General features: G+C 36.8%; 1 protein-coding gene across 4 annotated transcripts in view; it reads left to right on the top strand.

Moving 5' to 3' along the window:
- The first annotated feature begins 296 nt into the window (after window positions 1-296).
- LOC127542981 (transcriptional regulator ATRX-like) overlaps window positions 297-18,388 on the top strand; it is a 36,977-nt gene continuing 18,885 nt past the window's right edge. For 3 of the 4 annotated variants that reach the window (XR_007948986.1, XR_007948988.1, XM_051968956.1), the window contains exons 1-4: window positions 297-444; window positions 2,808-2,884; window positions 4,096-4,230; window positions 14,341-14,383. Coding sequence is in view for 1 of the 4 variants with exons in the window: in XM_051968956.1 (XP_051824916.1) it covers window positions 14,363-14,383 (21 nt within the window). In the remaining 3 variants the exon portion in view is untranslated. The remainder of the gene's footprint in view (window positions 445-2,807; window positions 2,885-4,095; window positions 4,231-14,340; window positions 14,384-18,388) is intronic. The other variant, XR_007948987.1, reaches the window with a different exon arrangement.

Genomic DNA, 18,388 nt, shown 5'->3' with positions numbered 1-18,388 from the left:
AGTTTCTGTAAACGGGCCGCCCCTCAAAGTGAATTTAGCTACTACCCCTCACCTCCAACCCTAGCAGCCTGGCCTCAGGAACCCAGGACCCTGGTCAGCGCCGGGCCCACTTCCAGGTGGAAGATGAACTGCGGCCCCCTCCCCAGACAGGTTGGGTGATGAGGGCAGAGAGAAATGATGGGGGAGGGGCGCTCCCATTGTTCTGGGTCTGATGTCACAAAGGCCCCTCCCCTTTCTCCACCCTTCCCCCTTCTGCTCTGAGGAGTAGCCCCGCCCTGCAGTGATGTCACAGTGACTGCCCTCTCCCACTTTCTGTTAAATGTAAGTCTCCTTCTCAGTGTTAGGATGTGCTGGGACTAGAGCAGTTGTAGGTCTGCGTGCTCCTCTTGCCCCTTCCAGACTGACCCATCCCGAGGGTCCTGCTAATGCCTAAGCGGCTGTGAGGTAAGTGCCTCCTCCCCTGCTCCTGCCTCAGCCCCTCCCTTTCTTCTCTTTCTCTTCTCTTCCCTCCCCCTCCTGCCTTTTCATGAACCTCCCCTCTCTCCAGTTGGCTTCTCTTAGTGCCCAGGAGGATTTTCGGGAGGATGGGTGGAAGGTCCTGGGAATATCAACACCTTTGTTTTTGTGTGTCTCGTGTATGAAGGTTGGATCATCTGGGTGTGAGTGCGTGGGTGCGGTTTGGGGTTTATGTACCTGTATGCCTGCTCCTCCGGGGGTTCTCCTGCTTGCCCAGGACTCTGCGGGGCGGGGAGGTTGGTGTATGGGAGGATGTTGTAGATTGGGCTGTGATGCTGTGGAGAACAAGAGGGAGAAGCCTTTGGGGACACTGTTTTGCTCCGCTCTTTAGATGGATGTTTCCGCCCTTTTTTTTCCGCCTGTCTTCCTTCTGTCCTTGACTTAGACTTGGAGAGAAGAGACAGTTTAGAAAATGTTTTGGTTTTTTAAAAAACTATAAATTATCCAATATGTATGGTAATATCTTACCTTGATCAAAGATCAAAGGGAATGGAAATTATAGGAATATGAGCACATCTTACTGTAATAACATTCCACTTACAAAAATATAAACTTACACAGCAAAATAAGGAGTGATTATTTCAAAAGATCTCTCCCTTTATAAAATAATTCACCTTTAGATGTTTTTCCCTCCTTAGAAGTATTTTTTTCAATTGTTTCTAAATATAGTTTTGGACAACATTCTTTTTTGTAAGATTTTAAGTTAGGAACTCTTCCCCTCCCGTTCTCCATATTGTCTCTATTGTTTCTTTTGTTTGCTTACATTTAATTTAATATAGTTAACATTTTGTTTTGGTTGTAACCAGCACATGGTGAAAGGGACTTTCGAAGTATTTTGTTTAACAACGAAAATTGAGAATTGTCTCTGAACCTTCTTATTTCTATGATTTAAAGGCTGAAAGAAGAGGATTGTTTTAATGTGCACTTCTCTCATTATTAGTGATTTGATGCATTTTGTCATATTGATAGCTTGGTTTTCTTTCTTTGAAAAATTCTTGTTCATATCCTTTGACCTATTGGAGAATGGCTCCTAATCTTGGAAACTGGAATCAATTCCTTCTATATTTTGCATATGTACCAATCCTTAGAGAACTTTGCTACAAAGATGTTTTTCCTCAATTAAGCGTTTCCATCCTGTTTTTAATGATATTTTATCTATTTGTGCAAAAGCATTTCAACTTTATAGAAGCAAGATTAATTCATTTTATTTTTTGTGATTCCGTTTGCTTGTTCTTTCATAAGCTCTTCCCGTATACATAAATGTGAAAAGTAATTTGCTCCAGGCTCCTTTAATTTGCTCTTGATTGCCCCTTTACATCTAATTCCTGTCCTGTATGAATTTGTAATTTAATTTGATAATTTGTGTGATGGTTGCTGTGCCCTATCAAATTTCTGGCAAACTGGAGAACTGCTTTCTCTTTATATTATTTCATTTAATCAAATAGTAAGTCCCCTGACCTCCTCCCTTCATTCTATTCTCTTTAGATATATTAAACATTAAATCTTTTTTTTTGGGGGGGGGGGCTTCTGTAAATTGCATACCCAATGTTTTCCACTGTTTAACATTTCAATTTTTAACAAGTTGAAATTATTTTCTGGGCAGCTCTGCATTTTGTGGGGCATAAAGTCAGAGTCATCTTTCTAAGTTCATATCTGGCCTCAGACATTAGCTGTGTACCCTCAGCAATCACTTAACCCTGTTTACCTCATTTCCTCATCTGTCAAAAGAGCTGCAGAAGGAAATGGCAAACACCTCCATTATCTTTGCTAAGAAAACGCGAATGGTTTCAGGAAAAGTCAGTACTAGATAACAGCAATTGCTTTCATAATCTAATTTGTAGTATAGTTTGAGATTTGCTACTGATAATTACTAACCCTCATACCCATCCTTTCCTCCTTCCCACTCCTTCATTATTTCCTTTGAGATATTTGAACTCCTTTTAAAAAAATTATTGACTGCTATAAAATTACTCATGCATATAACTTGTAAATAAAAAGCTATAAAAAATTGGGGAAAAAAAAGAAATGACAAGTTAAAAAATTGGACTGTTTCTGAAATCTTATCAGGAGTTCTTAGCCTAGAATTTAAAGCAAGATTTCCACGAGAGTAATGAAATCAAGATGCATGAGCTTCCTGTTTTTTTTTTTTTCCCACAAAAATAAAAATTACTTTTTAAAAAAAAATTGTTGACATTTTCTGTTTCTTACATCACCAGGGTATCACTGATCCTGCCATTTCCCCATGAGAAATCTTTTCTTTTTTCTTTTTTTTTCTTTTTTCTTTTTTTTAGGGAGGAATAGAAAAGTGAGCACAACTGGTTGATGCATTTAGGAAAAGGTGGACTTTTTATCTCTTGGACAGGGAAAGGTAATGATGTCCTCTCATGTTTCCTTTTCAGTCCCATGTTATTTTTAACATTTCCTTGCAGGTACTTTTAATCTTTTATTGTATCCTACTTTCCAGTTAAATTGTTGTAGTTATCATATGTATATTTCCTGTCTTGTCTCTGCTTAATTCACTTTACATCAGCTCAAAAAGATCTTTATCTACTTCTCTGTACTGAGCACATTCCTCATTTCCTGTAACACTGTAGCGGTATTTCATGATATTTGTGTTCTATGCCTTCTCTAGCAATACCCATTTGAGAACATCTACTTTGTTTCCATTTTTTAGCTGTTATTAAAAATGCTGTTATAAATATTTTGGAGTATATGGGAGCTGTTTTTTTATTGATGGCTTCTTGGGGTGTAATGGAGTATTTGCATTAATCTAACCATCTTGTCCCAATTTCATAGATTCCTACACCCTTTTATTTCTATAATTTCTTTATAGATTTTGGAGGGTGCTATAGTCTTCTTTGGTGTGTGTGTGTGTGTGTATATATATACATACATACATATATATATATATATATATATATATATATATATATATATATATATATATATTATAGTATGTGTGTATCTATGTTCCCTCTTTAACTCATTCCTGAACTAGTAGCCTTTCTCCCCTCTGCAATTCCTTTGTGTTGGTTCTCACTATCATACCTCATTCTTACAGCATAATTACTATTTTTACCTTTTCCTGGACAGTTTTGTCACATCATCCTCAACTCTTCCCCAGTCATTCTTTCAGGCCATCCAATTACAAATGTCAGTCTTATACTTTTCATTTACATTTCCATGTATACAACATAAACAATTTGTCCTTATTGAGTCCCTTGAAATAAGTCTTTGATGTTGTCTACTATATGTTAAAATTTCCATTGAGTTTAAGTTTGTTTGAAACAAAATCCTGAAAATTCAATATTCAGAATATTCAATTTCCATTTGTTCAATATTATACTTAGTTTTGCTGGATATAATATTTTGGATACAACTTTATATTTTTTGATTATTAATATATAGTATTTTAGGACTTGTGGTCTTTTAATATAGCTGATGATAAATCCTGTGAAATTCTTATCATAGCTTCATCATATTCAGATTGTTTTCACTGCTATTGTTCCATGTACATTTTTTCTTCAAACTGAAGTTTTTCAAATTTACCAATGACATTTCTATATGTTTTCTTTGTAGGACTCCTTTGAGGTGGTGATTGATGGATTTCTTCTATTTCTACTCTCCCCTCTTGTTCTATCATTTCAGGACAATTTTTTAAAATTACTTCTTGTATTTTTGAGTCAAGCTTTTCTTTATGGTCATAGCTTTCAGGTAATCTTATTCTTATGTTTTCTCTCTTGATCTGTTCTTTAAATCTGTTGTTTTTTTATGTTTGACATTCTCTTTCATTTTTTTCATTTTTTACATTTTATTATTTCTTTTTCTCCTATATGTTCACTGGTTTACTCTTGCCCAATTCTAAATTTCAAAGAGTCATTTTCTTCTTTAAGACTCTGTATCACTTTTTCTACTTGATTCACTTTCTTTTTATAATCTTATTTTTTCTTCAGTCTCATTTGATTTTTAAAGGTTTTTTTGAGTTCTTCTATAAATTCTTTTTGGGTAGGTCATCATTTAATAGTCAGACCCCAGAATGTGAAAGATCCTGTGGCTTGGGCTCTGAACCCAACTAGCCCCAGGTCTCCCAACTTGTTGTTTTAATGTAGCTTGCCTAGAAATATTTACATGTTATACTAGTTTGTTGTGTCCTGCTTTCTAGAGCCCCCAAGTTGGGAGGACAAAACGTACCATTGCTTTCTAGAGCCCCCACACTGGGGTGATTAAAATATACCTTCCTAGTGGAGAAATAAGGCAGGACTCCTGTGGAAAAATGGGGTCCATTTATTTCAAGGGCTTTCCCCTTTTTATAATGTAGCAAAAACAACACTGCACACATGGGACCCCATAAACAACTTGCTATTGTACGTAATTTGCCACCTCTGCTTCAATCTCAGCATAGGTTGTCACTGCCCCTTGACTTCTCAGGAAGGCTGAGAGCCCTTAGGGGAGATGGGGAGCTGAACTAGACATTGTCAGCAGGTTCTCTCTGGGCTGAAGGGTTTTATACCTTACCCAGAGTTTCCCCACTGACTGTGACCCTCAACACTAATTATCATTCTTTAGGACTTCTCTGGTTGTCCTAGGAGGACTCCCATTCCACCCCAAGTTATATTTGTTTTGCACTGGTTAACATTAGCAATGAAGCAAATTTTGTTTTGCTAGTGGGGGAAATCTCGAGCACTTGTTATTTTCTGAACTAGTCTGCCATCATCTCTCAATCTTCCCCAGGAGTTGTTTTCTTTAAAGGATTTTTGCACCTCCCTTTTCATTTGGCCAATTCTATTTTTAAGAAATTTTTTCAATGAATTTTGTTACATCTTTGTCAAACTTTTGTGGCTTCCTTCACCAAGATATTGACACTCTTTAATGATTTTCTTATATACCTCTCATTTTTTCTCTCAATTTATTTCTACCTTTCTTATGATTAAAAAAAATCATTTGCTCCCTTCCAAAAATTCTTTTGGGGTTTGATTCTTTGCTTCTATTTGAGTCTTTGCATGTGATTGTTTTGCCATCATTGCCTTGTAGGATTTCTTGTTTTGATCCTTCCTGTTACCAGAGAAGCTTTCTATGACTAGGGCATTTATTTTGGTACAGTTTTCCAGTCTATGTAGTAACTTTTAAAGTTGAACTCTGCTCCTGGCCTATGGGGGGCATTATTCCAAAGTTCATAAACTGAAACTCAGTGGCCTTGGGCCATGGCTTACTGCTTCTAAACCCTGAGGGCGGTACTTACCTGCTGTGCCTGAATTTCTAGACCTCCCAGGTATGAAACGCTAGCCAGCTGATCCATAAATTCTCCCTTGGCACATGAGATATTTCAGGAAGCTATTTCATACCTATCCCACCTCAATAGCACAAAAGGTGAAGAACACCATAGGTACTCAACATTTGTTGAATTAATGAATTTTATACCTATGAATGGAGGTAAAATCTGGTTGAAATGAACATTCAAGCTAATTCAGGAGTGGGTGGGTATGTTGGAGTCAGGGAAGGTGGGAGCTAAATACTTATAGGTCATAGGGACCCACAAAGATATCTTAATGCCTTATAAACCGATCTGTCCCTCTGTCTCCAGTGTTTAGAATCAAGAAGAACTGAGTTCAAATTCTGCCTCTCATACTTGTGTGTGACTCATATCAAGTCCTTTTACCTCTATTCATCATTTTAGTGTCAGACTGGGATAATTAAAGTTGATAGTGTTATCCTGAGACTCTTTGAATTCCATTTTAGAGGGAACAAACTTGTAAGGACACAGACCAGCCAAGGGATGGTACAAGTTATATTGTACCATAATGGGAAGGTATTGGATTCCAAAGAAAGAAGCAGACCTCATCAGCATAAAATAAATAAATAAAATAAAAATTTATTAGGGTTACTGGGGTTAATTGTGTTGTATAAAAAATTTACACATGAGACCAGCCCTGTGGTGTTCAAAGAGCATACTGATGGATCCTCACACATGTATTGGACCAGGTAAGATATTATATAGGAACAGGACAAAAAAAACTAAAAGCCAGAATAACTGGTGATCAAGTACAAGTTTTACTTTGGGTTACTTGAAACTTTTCTTGCTATTTACATTAAAGGTAGTTTACATTCTCTCTGGAATTATAGGTCCTACTCATAGATCCTTGCACCCAGTATACATAAAGATTTGGGAGGTCATAACTCGGGGAGGACAACTAGAATTTTTCCACAGGGTAGATGAGTATTAGAAAAAATTCACTGAGAATGAGCTCTTTCTTTGCCCTGCCCTAATCTCAAGGCTGTTTCCTAAATAGTAGCTTGGAAGAAGTCTTCTGGCATCTCCACCTAGTTGATTCAGGGGTTAGCCACTGGGCCTGGAGTTTCAGGCCTGGAGTTTCGAAGACTTCAGGTTCAATCTACCCCCAGGCACTTAGTAATTATGTGACCTTGGCCAAAGATGAGTCAGAATGTTGCAAGTCAAGAATTCTTTCATTTTTCTGCTTCCTCAGTAAGACTGACAATCCATATGAATGACTCTGTGATCTTACAGATTTTTCTGGAGTACTAAGGAGTAAAGTGACTTGACTGTGGTCATGCTGCTAGTGTGGGTCCAAAGCAGGACTTGAACCCTGAGCCTTCCTGACTCTGAAGCTGGCCCTCTATCCTTAGGCCTCAGAAGTTCCATCTCTTTTATGCAGACACAGTTCAATCATCACTTCTACTAAGAAGGCTTTCTTGATTCCAACTGCTAGTGGCCTTGTTCCCAGACTGCCTTGTATTTTGTCTTTGTATTTATTCTTCATAGACATTTATTCATTTTCTGTCTCCTTAGAACATAAGCTTGTCATGTTAGGGACTGTGTCCTTATTAGTATTTGCATCTCCAGAACCTAGCACTATGAGGCAGGTATGCTTGCTTATTGCTTATTTAGATCATTTGTCTTCATATGTTCCCAATACATTGAAAGAATTAATCTAGAGCTATTGAACAAATAAATTAATGAGTTGTCGATCTAAGTAAAACTAAAGATTATAATTACATCTTATTTATAATTTTCATCAGGTATCTATTATGTGTTGTAGCTAATTCATGTATTCTTTCATAGTTTAATTTGATATGTGGTGTGAGGTATTGATCTATCAAAATTCTACCAAATTCCTTTTGACTTATGCCACCTGTCTTTTACCACTAAAGGTAGTTCTTGCTTTCTGTAAGTGGACAATTGGGCAAACCTTAGTGGAACAATTTTGAAGTAATGTGAATTTACCCCCTTTACCTCACCCCGCTACCCCCGAACCTGGCTTCAAGGGAGAAAGGGAGGCAGGAAGGAAGTCATGAGCCTGGGAAGGGAGGGAGCCAGGAGATGACTCAAGGACATACGGATGCTGGAGACAGAGAAACAAGAGTAGGATCGGGATCTGGTGGGTGTTGTAGCTAGCCACGGCCACACAAAGGACTGAGCAACATGTGGACTGAGAAAAGACACATGGTACCTGAGTATAGATGGACAGAAGACAGATAAACAGATGCCAGCCATAAGGATAAGAGGGCAGAGCTGCCAAAAAGCCCCTCTGGAGCTGGTGCTGGAGGTCTCAAGCCAAGCCCGGATGCTAAAGTTTCAGAGGTAGAAGGAATCGCTCTGCACACACACACACACACACACACACACACACACAAAACCTTTTAATTTTTTTTTCCTTTTTCCTTCTTGCCTCTTCATTAATACCCTTTAGATTCACGATATCATTTAAAAAATGTTCATTGATGTTTTCTGTTTTTTTTTTTTTTTTTTTTTTAACATCACAGTATCCCATATCTTTCCTTCTTCATCTGCTTCCTGAGAGTCACGCCATGTGGCAAATGGTATTTTGTGTTTTAGGAAGGAAAAAAGATCAACACGACTATATAGTACAGAGAGGAAAAGATATTTGTGGTGGGAGACACTCTTTCTAGGAACATTCCAATTTACTTCAGCTTTGTTCTCTGTTGAAGCACATCTAATCTCTGAATAGTCAGAAGAAAAGACACTCATGGATGGAGACAGTCTTTTTGAGAACATTTCAGTTACTACAGGTTTATTCTCTGGGGAAGCATATTTGGCCTCAGAACACTCAGCAGACAAGATCTTTGTGGCAGGAGTCACTCTTTCTGGGAACATTCCACTTACTACAGGCTTCTTCTCTGGGGAAGCACAGCAAGTGAAAAAATTTGTTATTTAATGAAATAGAGGCTGATGAAAAGACAAGAGGTGACTTTCAAGTACATGAATCAAAAAAAGAATTCAAAGGTAAATATGATAGACATCATAACTAACTTGATGAGGTTAAACTGTGTATTCTTCTAAAAGGAAAGATGATAAACATATCTCCTAAGAATTTTATTACTGGAACAGGTAGAAGAATTCTACCTAGAAAGAGAGTTTGGGAGTGATTCATTTAGTTATGAATGATGTAAACTAGTTGTTTACACATAAGAAATATGGATAACCTGGGAGATGGTAGAAGGGAAGGAACAAATGGGGGAAATGATCTCATAAAAAAGACAAGCAAGGAAGAGCTTTTATCTTGGAGTGGAAAGTGGGAATGAAGGGAAAGGGACCATTGTTTGGACCTCCTTCACATCTAAATTGGTTCAAAGAAGGAAAATATTTATAACTATGTCTATATGGATGCCTATTTACTCAACTGGTCATAAAAATCTATTTTACCCTGCAGGTAAGTAGGAGAATGGGAGAAGAGGAAAAAATAGTGATAAATATTGGTCAGCTGAAAAATTTAATCGTAAGCAAAACAGAAATTAGAAGAAGGACAGGATAAAAAGAGAGAGAGGAGAAACAAAACAAAATAGAATAGAGGGAAAAGCATAATCATGACTGTATGAATGGGATGAACTTGCTCATAAAAGAAAGTGGGTAGCAAAATGAATTAGAAACAGGAATTCAACAATGTTTGGTTTTCTTTGTTTCAAGTGTGTTTCTTGTAAAACAGTTAAAACAGGGAGCTGGAGCAGAAACTATTATGCCTTGTAAAAAAAACAAAACTGAAAGGGTAGCAATCATGGTGTCAGAAAAAAGCCAAAGCAAAAATAGCTCTGATTAAAAGGGGTAAAAATGAGAACTATATATTGACCAAAGGAACCACATAATGGGGTAACATCTATAGTAAAGAGAGATGTGCACAAAGGCATAGGATTCAAATTCTTAAAGGAAAAGTTAAATGAATTACAGGAAGAAAGAGACAAAAGTATTGTTGTGAAAGACCTCATTTTTTTCCTCTCAGCTAGATAAATGCAACCAAAAAATAAATAAGAAGTCTAGGAGAGTAATAAAATCTTAGAAAACTTAGATATGAAAGACCTATGGAGAAAACTCAATGGGATCAGAAAGGAGTACTGATACATGTTGTTTTATGTCACTTTACATTATGTAAATTGGAATTTATGTAAAGAATTCTCCAAGAAATTTGCATTCCTAAAAAATGGTACCACAGAGTACTGGAATCTTTCTGCTTCTTCCCCTCAGATCAGCACCCTTTAGCTTTCTCTCACCAATCTTCCCAAAAAACTTAAAATAAAGTTCTCCAACAGAAAGCAGAACAGATGTGCAGAGAGACAGCCACCACCATTGATGGATCTGGGCTTGCCATAAGACCTTCAGTGCTGATGGAGGAGAACTTGGTTTCAGTGTATCCATTCACCTGAGAGTTTGGTCCCTGCATTTGAGTGTCTTGTTCATCTGCATTGGAGCACTATGTCTATCCCATCCTGCAGGTTTCCATGTCCATGCTTTATGGCATGTACTTTCTTTCAGTTCCAGCCAGGCTCTCCTATAACTGGTCCCTACAGGAAAGTGTTCCTCTTGCTCTTGATTCTTTGTATCTAGTCCCCATCCTTGACTCATGTGCCAGCCCCTCCTCCATGGCAGCAGTCTCCTTCCTGCCTCCCTCCTACCCTTTTACATATCCATGAGTAAATGCGCATTTTGTAAAGTATCTGTAGAATGATTTAGTTAAAAAGAATTATTGACAATTTTGCTTTCCTCCCCACCCTGCAACTTTCACTTCTCTTCCAGTTTTAGCTGCATTGAATTTGAGTTGGAGAAAAGCTTCTTAATTTTATGTAACCAAAATTGTTCATTTTGTCTCCTTTGAACTTGTCTTTTGCTTGGTCATGATTTCTTCCCCTATTTATACATTGAGCAGTTAATTTCTTCCTTGCACCTCTCTTATGAAGTTATCATTTAAGTCCATGGAATATACCCATTTGCAGCTTGACTATCTTTTCTGTGAAATGTTCTTCTAATCTGAGGTTCTACTAGATTAGTTGCCAGTTTTTCTAACAGTTTTTTATTGAATAGTGAATTCTCCCACAGCTAAGATCATTTTGTTTATCAAACAAGTGGATACTGTGCTCTTTTGCTCCTGTGTATTTTGTACTTAATTGGTCCCAATCCAGTTATATATTGTTTTATGTAATAGTTTTGCTCTTGTTTGTGCCATACTAAATTTTTGTGCTACTTGTTTGCTGGCTTTTAGGGCTTACACTGCTTGGTTTCACTGGAAGGTGCGAGATGGGGATCGGAGTAGTGCAGGTGTGGTTTCCCTGATAGCCTTCCTGGGGTGCAGAGTTTATTTGGCTCTTAGGCTGCCCCACAGGTGGGGTGGGGTGGGATGGGGAAAGGTCTTAGGGTTTCTGTAGCAACAGAATCTTTTTGGTAGCTGGTAATGGAGGAGAGATCTTGTTGCTGAGGTCTAGATGTTAGTTATGACTAACTGCCTAGCTTTTGATGGCCAGATTGATGGCACTGAGGACAAAGATCCAGGTAGCTTTTGGTATTGATGCCCTTTCAAAAGACAACATTGGCTCCAATGAACTGCCCTGTGGTAGTAGAAACAGGCATTAGGGAGATGAATTTATTAAATTTTATTTTAATTAAAGTTTACAATTCATCTTAAATTTATTGTACCTGTATCTTTGCATTGATCTGAAATCTTTGGTACTTTGTTCTCAAAATCCCTATCTTCCATCAATGTTTAGCTAAAGTAGATCTATCTCACTGGGGTGAGAGGGAAGCAAGTACCAAAAAAGTGGTGGTGATGATAGTAAACAGACCTCTCTGCAGAGGGCTAAGTAGAATTCCAAGCCTTGGACAATTCACCTGTGAGGACCCATCCTCTCCCAAAACAGTATCTTAGACAGGCGAACAGTCTGTATAGCACCACTAGACCTCAACTTAGCAGGTTCCCTAGGGGGAAAAAAAAAAAAAAAACACCAGCCAGACCTTGACCCCATTGCTGGTCAACATAAAGACTCCCGCCTGCCACTTGTGTGCATGTAGATCTTGTTTCCATAGCAACCCAGGAGGAAGGCCCCAGCCCAGCAACAAAAGATTTACTATTTTACTTTTGATGGAAATGGATGCTACTTTTTTTTAGAGATGGCAGAACTGTCCTGCTAGTATATCCTGTGGAGGTCTCGGTTTTTCACTTAGTAGCTGCTGAATTTTCCCATCATTTAGCAGCTTGCCAATCTTGGTGTTTGCCAATGTTCTGACCCAGATGAGCATTGCTGTACAGCAAGTCTCTGACAGCAGCCCACTCCTTTTTTGCTCCATTGTTGCCATCTGTGTTGCTCAACATCAGTGTTTTTTGAAGGGCTAATGGTTGCTGTAGGTTGGAACATAGGAATATGAAAAAGCATCACTAAGGGTGGAAAGAAAGGTAGATCTTGGGCCTGCAATCCTGGTTCAGACCAACCAGAGATCCTGGCCCCGAACCTGTGGCCACTGGTGATTGAGGGGTAGAAGTGACTCCCAGCATAAAACCATCCAACAGATAAGATTTCTCACTAAATGTATCATATTTAGCAAGAAACAGTCATATTTTTCCAAGGGCAGAGGCACAGGAAGCCATAAAGGCTTGATCATATGGGACCTCCAACCATTTTCCCTTCCATCTGCCCAACAGATCTAATTGTTGGATCATGTTCCTACTATGAAGTTCACTTTTTGGCCAACCGCTTGGTCTATAACCTTGTACTATGGCCAAAGCTTCCTTTTCTTTAGATCTTGAGGGTGGGATTTGTCCCAAGGTGTCAGGAAAGTACTAGGGCATAGATGGGGACAGTATTTTACCTCTATTCTCCCTTATCATCCTGACAGTTATTTGTCTGTACAGCATCCTAGTGAGGGAGAACAATGAAGAATTCCACTAGCACCTTCACCACCACCACCACCACCACCACCACTATTACTATTACTACTGTTGCTGCTTTTGGCATTTGCTTTCCTTTCACCCCAGAGATAGATGTACTTTAGGCAAACTTTGAGGGAAGATAAGGATTTTGAGGTACAAAATAATTTTTTTCAGATCTGTGCAAAAGTACAGGGATAGAAGATTTAATTTAATAGAAGATTTCAGTATAAAAAGTTATAAGAATGTTGCTTTAGTAGTCTTTTAGCCTGGGCAAATTGGTTTTATTTCATTTGCCTCATTTGTAAAATAAGGTGGAGAAGAAAATGAAAAACTATTCCAATAACTTTTCCAAGAAACTTCCACATGGGTTCACAGTGTCACATGACTGAAATTACTAATTATAGGTACCTAATCTGTGTTGTGAAGATCTTTAAATATCTTCTTATCACTAGGAGGAGGATAATATAATCTTTTGGTAATGGTAATGATAGAAGATGATCAGGTAGGCTTTAGAAAATATAATTTGGCAGCTCTGAAGAAGATGGAAAGATGAAGGAAGTGCAAATGTGCTGTGCAGATCAGCTGTGTTTGTGAGGAACAAAGATAATATGGAAATATATTTAGCAATTATTTGAATATTTGAAGTAAAAGTTCAATAATGACTTTTAAAACTCCAACTTTATATTTTTATTATAATATTTTATATTTTCAAATATATATGATGACAGTTTTCAGCATTCACTTTTGCAAAACCTTCTGTTCCAAACTTTACTCACTCTTTCTCCCACTTGTTCCTCCCTAGACAGGAAGTAGTCCAATATGGGTTAAATATGTGCAAATTCATATTGATCAATGATGATTTTGACTAAAATTTTTAAATGACAGAATAATATTGGCAAAAGGAAAAAAAGGGGGGGGAGGGGATAGAGAGAGAGGGTGAAAGATCAGAAAGGTAGAGAAAATGAGATGTAGAGAAGGAAATTATAAGGGAATCAGAGAAAAAGGAGAACAAGTGAAAGGGGGGAAAAGAGAGAAGAGGAAGCTTAACTCAGTTTCTATGGTAATGTCCAATCCTGGAGTCCCAATGTGGTCTCAAGAATCTCCAGAATGATTTGTCCTTTTGTCTCTTGGTAATTGACATACTCCTTATCCAATTATCTTCGTTAGTTCCCATTGCTCAGTAGGTGGGTCCCACTTTACGAAAAGTGCGACAAAGTCCCGTTAGCTCCAGCTACTGAGGTAAATATTTCTCCTTTTAAAAACATGCTTTTTATTTTTACTTTTCAGTTACTGTTATTTTCTTTAACTAGTAAACATGTCTTTTTAATGTTTTTGTGAAGAATTTGTCTTTTATTTTCAGTGTGTTATTTTCTGTCTTTTCCCACTTAGATTCAGCCTCATTTAGTTTTTTCCTTTTCCTCATTCACTTTACAATTATGACATATTTCAATATGCATCTTTCTCAAAATTAAAAATGTCATATTATCTGTAGAAAATATTTGTTACATTGTTTTCAGTTTCTGTAGTATTTGAATTTATTGCTCTTTAACCATTTGACTGACTTATTAATAAACTTCCTATTATTGTATATTTATTTATTTTTTCTCTTGAAGTTATTGATAATATGAATCGATTTATTATCTTACATCTTTTTTTCTAGATAAAATTCGTGATCTTTTTCTATGGAAAATCCTACTGGTGAGGTAAGTACGATTTCTCCAACTGTTAATGAATTTTAAACATAAAAAAATTTCAATTATTTTGGAATCTATTGCAAAATATTTTGTAAATCTAAAACTACCCAGACAAGAAAAAATGAATTTTAATCACTAATTGTATGTTTTTGATTCTTAATTCTTTTGCCATAGCAAGAAAAGAAAAAGGCCTTTTTTTTTAAAATTTTAATATCTTTTTATTGATAGAACGCATGCCAGGATAATTTTTTACAGCATTATTCCTTGCATTCATTTCTGTTCCGATTTTTCCCCTCCCTCCCTCCACCCCTTCCCCCAGATGGCAAGCAGTCCTTTACATGTTGAATAGGTTACAGTATATCCTGGATACAATATATGTGTGCAGAACCGAATAGTTTTCTTGTTGCACAGGGAGAATTGAATTCAGAAGGTATAAATAACCCGGGAAGAAAAACAAAAATGCAAGCAGTTTATATTCATTTCCCAGTGTTCTTTCTCTGGGTGTAGCTGCTTCTGTCTATCTTTGATCAATTAAGGCTCTCTTTATCGAAGAGATCCACTTCCATCAGAATACGTTCTCAAACAGTATCGTTGTTGAGGTATATAATGATCTCTTGGTTCTGCTCATTTCACTCAGCATCAGTTCATGTAAGTCTCGCCAGTCCTCTCTGTATTCATCCTGCTGGTCATTCCTTACAGAACAATAATATTCCATTTGTGATATAACCCACTTAAGTTCTATATGACTCCTGCCTAGTTACTGTTAAGACAATATACTATGTAATAAAAACTCCTGTTTCCTGATATACTCTTTTTCTGTGTATATTAAAATGTTTATTGCCTTAAGTTCACTATTAAAAATATAATGAACTGAATAGGCATAAATATATCTTTTCTAAATTATACCTTGCTTGGGGGTGATGGGGGAAATGAAAGGGAGAAAAAGAATAAAATAAAAAAGCTCACAGTAGAGAATAAAAACAATTTTCAAGGAAGCAAAGAAAAAATGGACACTCATGAATATAATTTCTTCTACTAATATATACACTTTCTTGTACCCGTAATTTTTTTGTATGTATTTTGAATCTTCCCTGGTGTTCTTTTGGGCACATGGCAGTTTTCTCCATTGTTTTGTATTTCTTTTCTGTTTTTCTTTTTTCTTATTCTACTTTTTTTAGTTAAAAAAATAAAGTTTATAGGGACAGCTAGGTAGCACAGTGGATAGAGTACCAGTCTTGAAGTCAGGAGTTCAACTCTGGCCTCAGACACTTAACACTTTCTAGGTGTGTGTCACTAGGCAAGTCACTTAACCCCAATTGCCTCAGCAAAATATAAATAAATAAAATAAAAATAAAGCTTATAAGGAATTAACAGAATGAAAAAAACGGTGACTTAAGAGTATGGTGGTATTCTTGACAATCAAGGAATAAATTATTGTAAACAATATACGTCTAAATATGAGAGAAAATATATACGTTAGTCAAATTAGTAACTTGAAGATAAGAATAAGCATGGGCAAAGAAGGAACTTTTTTAGATCATAGCATAGGATACTTGGAGAATATGGATATGGCATTCTCCACTTCTTAGAGTGCCCTCCCTCCCCCACTCCGCCATATCAATAAACTCCAGTGGCAAGACTAACTACAAAATGTTTTTGTTTTCATTTATCCAACATATAGTTTTATTTTAATCTGTTTGCTTGTTATCTTTCAATTAGCTTGTAAACTTCTCGAGTATAGGGACTATCTTTTTTGCCTCTTTATATTTCCTGTTCTTATCTCAATATAGTTGAAAAGTCTGTTCTGTAATTTAGTGAAGTAAACTCTGGGATCTGTTAGATGATGTCATGAACAATGTGACAACTGAAAAATGACTGAATAATAAGAACTTTGGATAGGTAGGTGATTTAGTACAGAATGGTCTGGATTCAGAAAATCTTATCTTTCTGAGTTCAAATATGGTGTCAGAAATTTACTTGTAGTATAATCCTGGATGAGTCACTTCATCCTGTTTGTCTTAGTGTCCTCACATGTAGAAGGAGTTGGAGAAGTAATGGCAAAGCAGTATAGTATCTTGTGGTGATTTTCTTCTTCTTCTTTTTTTTTTTTTTTAATAACTTTTTATTGATAGAACTCATGCCAGGGTAATTTTTTTACAACATTATCCCTTGCATTCACTTCTGTTCCGATTTTTCCCCTCCCTCCCTTCACTCCCTCCCCCAGATGGCAAGCAGTCCTTTACATGTTGAATAGGTTACAGTATATCCTGGATACAATATATGTGTGCAGAACCGAACAGTTTTCTTGTTGCACAGGGAGAATTGAATTCAGAAGGTATAAATAATCCGGGAAGAAAAACAAAAATGTAAGCAGTTTATATTCATCTCCCAGTGTTCTTTCTTTGGGTGTAGCTGCTTCTGCCCATCTTTGATCAATTGAAACTGAATTAGCTCTCTTTCTCGAAGAGAGCCACTTCCATCAGAATACATCCTCAAACAGTATCATTGTTGAGGTATATAATGATCTCCTGGTTCTGCTCATTTCACTTAGCATCAGTTCATGTATGTCTCGCCAGTCCTCTCTGTATTCATCCTGTTGGTCATTCCTTACAGAACAATAATATTCCATAACGTTCATATGCCACAATTTACTCAACCATTCTCCAATTGATGGGCATCCATTCATTTTCCAGCTTCTAGCCACTACAAACAGGGCTGCCACAAACATTTTGGCCCATACAGGTCCCTTTCCCTTCTTCAGTATCTCTTTGGGGTATAAGCCCAGTAGAAACACTGCTGGATCAAAGGATATGCACAGTTTGATAACTTTTTAAGCATAGTTCCAAATTGTTCTCCAGAATGGCTGGATGTGTACCCTGTTTTCCCACATCCCCTCCAACATTCCCCATTATCTTTCCCTGTCATTCTAGCCAATCTGACAGGTGTGTAGTGGTATCTCAGAGTTGTCTTAATTTGCATTTCTCTGATTAATAATGATTTGGAGCATATTTTCATATGTCTATAAATAGTTTCAATTTCTTCGTCTGAGAATTGTCTGTTCATATCCTTTGACCATTTATCAATTGGAGAATGGTTTGATTTCTTATAAATTAGAGTCAATTCTCTATATATTTTAGAAATGAGGCCTTTATCAGAACCTTTGATTGTAAAACTGTTTTCCCAGTTTATTGTTTCCCTTCTAATCTTGTCTCCATTTGTTTTGTTTGTACAAAAACTTTTCAATTTGATATAATCAAAATTTTCTATTTTGTGGTCAATAGTGATCTCTAGTTCTTCTTTGGTCATAAATTCCTCCCTCTTCCACAAATCTGAGAGATAAACTATCCTATGCTCTTCCAATTTATTTATGTCTCATTCTTTATGCCTAGGTCATGGACCCATTTTGACCATATCTTGGTGTACAGTGTTAAGTGTGGGTCAATGCCTAGTTTCTGCCATACTAATTTCCAATTTTCTCAGAAATTTTTGTCAAATAGTGCATTCTTATCCCAGAAAGTGGGGTCTTTGGGTTTGTCAAACACTATATTATTAAAGTTATTGGCTGTTTTGTCCCTTGAACCTAACCTATTCCATTGATCAACTAGTCTATTTCTTAGCCAATACTAGATGGTTTTAGTAATTGCTGCTTTATAATATAATTTTAGATCTGGTACAGGTAGGCCACCTTCATTTGATTTTTTTTTTTTCGTTAATTCCCTTGAAATTCTTGACCTTTTGTTTTTCCATATGAACTTTGTTGTTATTTTTTCTAGTTCATCAAAGTAGTTTTTTGGGAGTCTGATTGGTATAGCGCTAAATAAGTAGATTAATTTAGTTAGTATTGTCATCTTTATTATATTTGCTTGCCCAATCCAAGAGCATTTAATATTTTTCCAGTTGGTTTGATCAGACTTAATTTGTGTGGAAAGTGTTTTGTAGTTTTGCTCATAAAGTTTCTGATTTTCCCTTGGCAGATAGATTCCGAAATATTTTATACAATCAGTAGTTACTTTA

The sequence above is a fragment of the Antechinus flavipes genome, chromosome X, assembly GCF_016432865.1.
Source record: "Antechinus flavipes isolate AdamAnt ecotype Samford, QLD, Australia chromosome X, AdamAnt_v2, whole genome shotgun sequence".
In the NCBI taxonomy this organism is placed as follows: Eukaryota; Metazoa; Chordata; class Mammalia; order Dasyuromorphia; family Dasyuridae; genus Antechinus; species Antechinus flavipes.
The sequence above is the reverse complement of the archived record's forward strand: the minus strand, read 5'-3'. Positions and strand labels throughout refer to the sequence as shown.